Source organism: Musca domestica, unplaced genomic scaffold (assembly GCF_030504385.1).
Source record: "Musca domestica strain aabys unplaced genomic scaffold, Musca_domestica.polishedcontigs.V.1.1 74, whole genome shotgun sequence".
In the NCBI taxonomy this organism is placed as follows: Eukaryota; Metazoa; Arthropoda; class Insecta; order Diptera; family Muscidae; genus Musca; species Musca domestica.
This window is the reverse complement of record NW_026712391.1, coordinates 2,528,118-2,537,511: the sequence shown is the minus strand read 5'-3', so window position 1 is coordinate 2,537,511 and position 9,394 is coordinate 2,528,118. Positions and strand designations below refer to the sequence as shown.

Below are 9,394 nucleotides of genomic sequence, written 5' to 3'. Positions count from 1 at the left end.
CCTCCTTTTTTCCTATATGTGTTTGTGTGTGTGTATTTACTATGTATATATTTATGTTTGCAGGTATTTACATTGCAATATGTTCACTTTTGGGATCCCCATCAACACAAGAGGGGACCACCGATTACTAGACTGAGGAAAGGCTTTTAACAAGTAATTATTGTTTGGCTATATTGGTCTGTTTCTTGTTATTGTGTCTTTGTCTATGTCTTTGTATCAGTGTGTCTGTGTGAGTTTTGTATTTATTATAGCATATTTCCAATAGTCTTCGTCATAACTCACTAGGGATGTTAGGGTAGGGTTATTATTATTATTTGCTGTATAATAATTAGTTGCATTGAAATACGTTGGCGAAGATTAAACGGAGGAGAAGGAGAGTGGGGGTTATCAGTAGAAGTATTTGTTTTAGTAGTATTTTGGCCACTTTTCTTTTACTTTTAACTATTTTATTTACAAGCTGTTTATTATTGTTTTTTGTTTTTCTCTTTTCTTTTGCTAACGCCTTTTTTGTAATGCCATTAATGTGGTTAGTGTAACCTCGTTAATTTGGTCAACAACAATAAATGAATGAAAAACAACAACAAAAAACTGGTTATCCTAACCAATTATCATTTCAGCACGATGTCAGCAGCATTCACGTCACGTTGTTGCCGCAAAACGGCATTGTTGTAGTTCTGCCATTATATGGCATATTTTTTGCAGGCATAAATTATCAGCGAATTGATGTTTAACAAATGATTTATGTTTGCAGAAGGATGTGTAAGAAATTATAAATTATAAAAAATTAAAATTATGGGAGGGGAATAATTTTGGAAAGTGTGTGAGAGTTCTTGTGATGTTTGGGGGGAGGGAGATATGTACGATTTTAGGGATATGAGTTGATATGTGTTTATTTAATCGATTTAATTTAAGAAAATTTTCAATATCAGACCACAAGATTACCTAAACTCTTCTAAATGGTGAAGGGAGGGTTTGAATTCCAAGGTTGAAGTATTTATGACACTTAAAATGGTAAGGCGATTAAAATACTTTTTTTTTTTGGCAAAAAGTAATAAGAAAGTCCCTTTTGAATCCGTACATGACTCGAATTATCAGTCAGTGTAGGCTACCAGAGAGGAGTCTTTATTTCCAAGGTTGAAGCAGTTATTAAACGTAAAATGGAAAGACGACTAACGGGAATATTTTTTGAAATACTTTTTTTTTGGCAAACATTAATAAGAAAATCCAAACATTAATAAGATGATTACAATTATCAGGCAATTTAGGCTACCAGAGGGGAGACTTTAATCGGAAGCACTAGAGAGATTTTGGAAACGACGACGGGTGAGATGAAATAACTGCAACCAGTTTCAGACTGCTGTCATTTCTAAGCCACTAGTCCGACAGCTGTTTATATTATTGCAGTGACAACGTATTATGTTGTTCACGAGCGTACAAAAGCATTTTGGTGAGAATTTTAGAGAAAAAAAGTTATTCGTGATGGAATTCAAGCGTGATAATATGATTTCTTTATATTTGGCTGGAAAACCACAAGTGGTTATCCAGCATTTAAATGTAAATAAATCTTTTGTGTCTCGTACCATCACTCGTTTCCGTGATACTGACCGTGATTTCGAGGCCCGACGTCAAGGAAGTGGACGGAAGAAAACAGCAACATCAGCAGAAATGATTAGATAAGTAAAGAAGCGACTTGATCGAAACCCAGTGGTCCAAAAGTGCAAGAACTTACACCGCAACAGAAAAAAAAAAATAGACTCAAAAGAGTTGCTTCGCTTGGTCGAAAGTGCTGAACTGCCGAATTTGGTTTTCTACATCTCCGATGAGAAAACATTCGTTGCCAAAGAGGTCAGCTGAAAATGTTCACCTTTGGTTGGCCACCAGAACTCAAGCGGTCATGGTGATGGTGTGAGTCGCCATAATAGTAATGAAATGAGGTTCCTCGGTTTATTTCCAGCGCACAATAGCCACCAATTCGTTCGACTATTGTGTCTGGAGTATTTCGGAAAGCAATGTTTTCACTAAAAAAATACAAAAGTGTCGATCACCTGAAGCAAGCGCTTCGCCAGGAATGGGCCAAAATACCGCAGAGCAACATTTGGACAGCGTGTGACGGTTTCATTCGCCGTTTGAAGGCCATAATTCGTGTCAAAGATGATCAATTCGAACATATCTAAACTTATTCTAAAATTGGATGCTACTTCCGAAATTTATTGCTTTCATCCAATAAAATTTAGAAAAAATGTAAAAATTATGGCGTATGACTTTGTTGCATTTTTTTATCTCAACCTGTTATTCTATTCTAAAGGATCTAAAGGATCTTCCTTCTAGAGGCCAGCTTTTATGAAAGACCAGAAGTCTTTTTTTAAACATCAAAAAAAGTCGGTTTTGAATCAATGAAGCAATCATAAATGACGAAGGCAATATGGAATCACTCATTCGTCTAGAAACTGGTGTATTGAACTATGAACTAGTAAAACGGACCAACTTTGCACATAACTCTCACCTGTAGTAGGTCCTTATAGCCGAGAACTTGGAAATTTTAAACGACGTTAACTCAGCAGTCTTTCTTACATTTAAGGGATTTTTGTTGGATAACCAAACAGAAGGTCTTATAAAATATGACATCAGGTCTTATAGAATAAGAACAAGAAATAGAACAAGACCTCAGGTCTTACAGGATAGAACCTTAGGTATTATAGAATAAGACCTCAAATATATCTTGTGGTATGGGAACTTTCAATTAAATCCCTTAAACTTTTTAGTTTGATTTATATATGAAAATTAGGGGTGTATATGTCTCTGTGTCTGATATGTGTATCCTTTTTCTGCATGTGACTGTGTGATATGTATTATTTGCATTATTGTCAATTTCAACATTTTAAAGGAGAGGGATAAGGGGAGGGGTTTCTGTAATTCATAAACAGCAAGACTTTGCGGTCGTACTCAGATAGCTAATGTGACATGCTGCCATCCATCACAATTAACTTGACATCCTTTGTATTTTGAAACAAAAAGTAAAATGAATTGAATTGAATTAAATTAGTCTCCTGCTGGTGTTCGATATTATAACCGGATATGGCTGTCAATACCATGACACTTTTACGCCGTCCATCTTAGGAACATCCACGCAAAGCCACTGCAGTAGACAATTAAGTACAGTGGGGGTTTCGCTGTCCAGGCTGAAAGGTGATAAGAGATATACAAGGAAAATGTTGGGTAATTTTTAATGAGCTAATAAAAGTTAAAATTTATAAAAACAAAAAATTCTAAACAAACGAAATTTAATTTTGTATATTAATAAAATTTTTCATTTTCTGCTTAATATATTTTGTTCTAATATAAAATCTTCATTTACCTGATGAATCTTCTAGGTGATTGGGTGGAAGCTCAGTATAAGACATACTCTTTCCTATCGCCAGCAGTCCCTTGCGTTCCACAGAACTACTGGATGATCCATAGATTTGTAGATTATTTCCCGTCAATGACGGCACCAGCGCTGTTGCACCCTGCAAAGCTGGAGATGTGGAATCACTCGTCCCGAGTAATTCATTTTTCAGCGAATGCACATCCGTTTGTAATGACTTGAGAGAATCATTACGAATCGGTATGATATTGTCTATGGGAAAAAAGAGAAAAATATTGAAACAATTATAGAAAAGTAATATATATATTTTTTTAAATAAAATGAAATATTTAAACAAGGTACTTACTTTCTCTCGTATCTATTGTAGAATGCGTCACCTGCTTTGAAGGCGTTGATGGCAGCGGAATTTCTGAAAGAGAAATACATTAAAGTGTGAAATTAGCTAATAATTGGGAATTAAGCTGCGTGAACTTTTAGGGAAAATACGTTTAAAGAAAAATTATTCATATTTATATATCAGAATATCATATTTGATCCGGGTGTTATGTATTATATGAAAATGATCCTATAGTGTAGGTACATATTTTTGAGATAGGCAAAAAAGGAAAAATGACCAGGTCAATTTTTGAATACCCTCCACCATTCGAAGATATTTGCAAATTTTCAAAAGATTCCGATGAAAAATACTGTTAAAATTATAAAAATGTCGAATGCCGTTATATTGCGGCCGATTCGAAGGTTTGCAAGGCAATTTTCTATCATAGACTTAGGAACTTCAAATACCAAATTTTAAACAATTCCGGTGAATAATTTCGCTAATATCATCAAAATACCGATCATTGAGTGGTACCGTTATCTGGGGGCTACACAAAGTCCCGGACCTATATATGTAATTTTGTGTATTATACAACTCCGGGTCTCTGTACTCATTAGGAAATTTAAATTCCAAATTTGAAACACTTTCGGTGAAAAGTTTGACGCAAATCAACAAAACTTAGACCTATATAGTCCATTTTAAATAACAGAAGTCCTGCAGACTGAACACACGTCTAAATAAAATTTTATTAAGCTCCTTCATTTTGTTCGGAAGTTAGAGCTATTTCCACAGATGCATAGATATGCGAATGGACATCAATAAATCGACATACAGTTTTATGCCGGTCAAGTATATACATAATTTGTGGGGTCTAAAATTTACGTTTCGAGGTGTTACTAGGGTGGAGGTAATAAAAAAGAGCGGCATATAAATAAACATACGTATTGTCATTTACGTATGAAAGAGAATCAAAACCTTAAAAATGAAATATATGCGCAGCATCAGAGGAAAAAGTAGGAAATATTAGGTTAAAAATGACCCCATTAGACCTGACCTAGTAATGTATCCTCTAAATGTATTAAAAAAAGGTAAAATTGCACTCAATTCAGCAAAAAGTAAGACTCAAGTCAGAACTGGAAAATGTTTGCAAAAACCTCTTAACTTTTTGCAAAAACTTGACCAGATCAAATGAGATATTTCAACATTTTAACCAGATCTCAGATTATCTAGCTTGTGCTCTCAACTGAAACATATTTGGAAGCCGATTTGTTTAATCTCGACACTTTCGTTTTATGCGGGAGCGCTCGCGATTTAAATCTGTTGCAATAACTGAGCGGAGGTCAAAATACTTGAAGTAGAGTAAGAATAAATAATAAAGAGAGCAAAAACGTGTGGAGTTTGCTGATTTGTGTGTTCGTGCGTTGAAGTTGCTGTATGCTGGGAGGTTTGATCGTGTACAAAAGCTATAAAGAGAAAATCAGCAGAAGCAAAGCGCCGATTGAGTTTGGGTAGAAGAACAACAGGAACATCAACACTATCATATGAGAAAATACGCATAGGGTAAGTGTACCAGTAGTCGGCACTTTTAGGGTTTTCGCGTTTTTAATCGCTCATCATTCTGAGTGGAACATTTCAATTATTACAAAGTTAATTTATTCAGATTCGAAATTTTGTATAGTTTTTGCAATAATAAATAAGGTTTTAATAACTTTTTATTAAATTTCATAAATTTGTAGTTTTATTAAAACAATCCAGTAGACGCACCAATTGCCAATTATCGGTATGGCATTTTCCAACAGTCAACATACCATTTTTTGTAAGAATAATTAATAATAATAATAAATTAATTCATTAAAATATAATATTTTTGTTTAGTTAAACTGATTCGACGTCTTTATTGTACTTTTCTTAAGAATATGAATTGTTGAGGACCTTCACAGACAAAAATTTAATTTTTATTAGAATAATTCATCTTTTCTTAGCGAAATTGTGCACAAAGATAGCTGACAATATATTTGAAGTAAACAAAATACATTTAGGCTTATCCCTTTATTGTTGTTTTTATAAAAACAACGTTTGTTTATTAGTGGAGAACGATGGTAATGTTTACCAGGGGGTAAGGCAGAGAATACCTAGGTTTCGGAAAGAGCCACCAATCCTCATCAGTTCCCTTGTTTTTTGTCTGGGATATTCTCCCCAGAAGTTATTTTAAAAATAACTTCTATGACAAAAAACATTTTTTACCCAAGTGACGAGATCGTAAGCTCAATAGAAGAGGAACCAAAGAATTAAATAAAACTAAAATTCTTTTGGAAAGTCTTAAAAATCTTACAACCGCACTTATAAACATTTTCATCTTTCTCCACTTGTTATGCTTTCGTTCAACCTAAACGAAGTAGCATAACTATGTAAGTTGGTTTTGTCTGTTACAACAAAAACCCCTTCGTCGACCGTGCCTTGTCTATAAGTAGAACAGTGTGACTTGTTTGTTCGGGATACCGTAGTATTTTGTTGTTGCAAAATGGTCAGGCTTATCCCTTTATTGTTGTTTTTATAAAAACAACGTTTGTTTATTAGTGGAGAACGATGGTAATGTTTACCAGGGGGTAAGGCGGGGAATACCTAGGTTTCGGAAAGAGCCACCAATCCTCATCAGTTCCCTTGTTTTTTGTCTGGGATATTCTCCCCAGAAGAGACTTTCCAAAAGAATTTTAGTTTTATTTAATTCTTTGGTTCCTCTTCTATTGAGCTTACGATCTCGTCACTTGGGTAAAAAATGTTTTTTGTCATAGAAGTTATTTTTAAAATAAATTCTGGGGAGAATATCCCAGACAAAAAACAAGGGAACTGATGAGGATTGGTGGCTCTTTCCGAAACCTAGGTATTCCCTGCCTTACCCCCTGGTAAACATTACCATCGTTCTCCACTAATAAACAAACGTTGTTTTTATAAAAACAACAATAAAGGGATAAGCCTGACCATTTTGCAACAACAAAATACTACGGTATCCCGAACAAACAAGTCACACTGTTCTACTTATAGACAAGGCACGGTCGACGAAGGGGTTTTTGTTGTAACAGACAAAACCAACTTACATAGTTATGCTACTTCGTTTAGGTTGAACGAAAGCATAACAAGTGGAGAAAGATGAAAATGTTTATAAGTGCGGTTGTAAGATTTTTAAGACTTTCCAAAAGAATTTTAGTTTTATTTAATTCTTTGGTTCCTCTTCTATTGAGCTTACGATCTCGTCACTTGGGTAAAAAATGTTTTTTGTCATAGAAGTTATTTTTAAAATAACTTCTGGGGAGAATATCCCAGACAAAAACCAAGGGAACTGATGAGGATTGGTGGCTCTTTCCGAAACCTAGGTATTCCCTGCCTTACCCCCTGGTAAACATTACCATCGTTCTCCACTAATAAACAAACGTTGTTTTTATAAAAACAACAATAAAGGGATAAGCCTGACCATTTTGCAACAACAAAATACTACGGTATCCCGAACAAACAAGTCACACTGTTCTACAAAATACATTTAGTTATAATAGTTTCATTTATTTGGGCTTAAAAAAAAGTGCCGCCTACTGGGACATGCCGAACTTAGGCACACTTACCCTACATATAGACAAAAAACAAAACAATACTCTTTAAGATTAGAATCTGATCGATTTACGGGTGAAATCTACCCTCACTCGAAAACGAGCAAGTATACTCCCTCTTTTCGAGTAGCCCAAAAAAATAAAATATATTAAATTTCTGTTTTTTTTTTTCTCGCAAAAGTACTCCCTCTCGAATTCTAGGTTCATATTAGCACCCTAAATATGTAGCGACGTTATAGAACAAAATTAAGATTGTCATCGCCTTATATTCGATTATTTATACCCTAAGAAATATTTCAAATATATTGAAGATCCTTGATATTTTCTCGAAATCTATTTCAGGAATTTCGAAGCAGTTCTATCGATGTCCGCCCATCTTACTAAGGCGCAACATAACTCTTGCAGGGAGTATTTAATATAAACCTTGTACGTTGTAATAATTCGATGAAACGTAGAATATGTTGGCCCTCTCCTACTTGTACAACCAACACAAATGTAATAGAAAGTCCATTTTTTCCAATTTTTTTTATTCACAAAAATAATGGTCAATTTCACACTCTAAACATTATCCGATAATCATCCAAATTGATAGGCTTCTGCCCAGTACCAAACTATAACCCCGTGCAGTGTTGACATATTTATAATTGTGGCCTGTGGAGCAACTGTAAAATCAGCATTTTTTTTTCGTTTTCAGTCCATATCATCCCTGTGCTATACTAAAACGTTGACCTATATAGAACATTTTCTTCAGGGGGATAAAGTACTCACAGAGAACTCCTTGTGTAGCATTTCAGACAATGCCATTGAAAAATGTGACTAAAATCAGCAAACTACCGAATGTCTGGAGGTACAGTTATATGGGGGATATACGATATCGTGGACCTATATAGACAATTGTCTTTTAGGGGGCTAAGTACTTTCAGAAAACTCTTTGTGGAGAATTTCAGACAATTCCATTAAAGAATGTGGCTAAAATCATTAAAATACCTAATATTGGGGGTTCGGTTATATGAGGGCTATACGACATTGCCCATCTTCGAACTTGACCTGCCTTCAGACAAAACATAGATCGGTGCCAAAGTTTAGCTTCCTATCTTTATTCGTTTCGACTCTAGCGTGAGTACAACAGACGGACGGATGTGCAGGACTAAATCGTATTAGAATTTATTCTGATAAAGTTGTTAGGTCTAAACTTATTATTTCGATGAGTGGAGGGTATAAATATATTTTTTCAAAGACTTCAAAACTTTTTTTTTAATTTGTAACAAAAAATCTTAAATTTCTTTTAAAAAACAATTTTAACATCTTTAGTATTAATATACTGTAGTTTTGTTAGAATATGAATATCAACAAGTTTCTTCTAACCAAAAATCGTGAATTTTCTTGGGAGCGCAAATCTTCTATTATCGTGATATACAGTTCTGATTTTTTATACCCTCCACCATACATAGTATGGGGGGTATATTAAGTTCATCATTCCATTGGTAACTCATCGAAATAATAATTTTTGACCCAACAAAGTATATATATTCTTGATCAGCGTAAAATTCGAAGACGATTTAGCAATGTCAGTCCGTCGTTATGTCCCTCGTTGTAATCACGCTACAGAAAAAACACATAAAGGTAGAAAGCTAAAATTGTGCACAGATAAGTATTTTGTCTGCAGTCAGGTCAAGTTCCCCGATATTCGGTATTTTTATGATTTTAGCCACATTTTTAAATGAAATTGTTTAAAAATCCACAAAAGTAGTTCCTTCTGAGTACTTTACCCCTTTGAAGAGTATTGTCTATATAGGTCCACGATATCGTATATCGCCCATATAGGGGTACCTCCTTATATTCGGCATTTTGATGATTTTAGCTAAATTTTTCAATGGAATTGTCTAAAAATCCATACTAGAAGTTATTTTTAAGCGTTTTACCCCCACGATATCGTATAGCCCACATACAACTGTACCCCCCATATTCGATATTTTGACGATTTTTGGGATATTATCTACCGTAGTTGTATCAAATTCTCCTTTAAAATTTAGACTATGACAGAAAATTGTCTATGCAGGTCCACGTGTTCCTATTGGCCCCATATATCAGCACCTCCCTATATTCGGCATTTTC

The 9,394-nt window shown here is 34.5% G+C and overlaps 1 protein-coding gene across 1 annotated transcript in view; it reads right to left on the bottom strand.

The window, feature by feature from the left end:
* Positions 1-2,735: 2,735 nt before the first annotated feature.
* The window catches only part of LOC131806368 (lachesin-like), a 31,642-nt gene continuing 24,983 nt past the window's right edge, over positions 2,736-9,394 (bottom strand). Inside the window, exons 9-11 of the mRNA XM_059130401.1 lie at positions 3,711-3,773; positions 3,356-3,616; positions 2,736-3,179 (exon numbers count right to left, since the gene is read on the bottom strand). Of these exons, the coding sequence (XP_058986384.1) occupies positions 3,100-3,179; positions 3,356-3,616; positions 3,711-3,773 (404 nt within the window). The 3' untranslated portion in view covers positions 2,736-3,099. The remainder of the gene's footprint in view (positions 3,180-3,355; positions 3,617-3,710; positions 3,774-9,394) is intronic.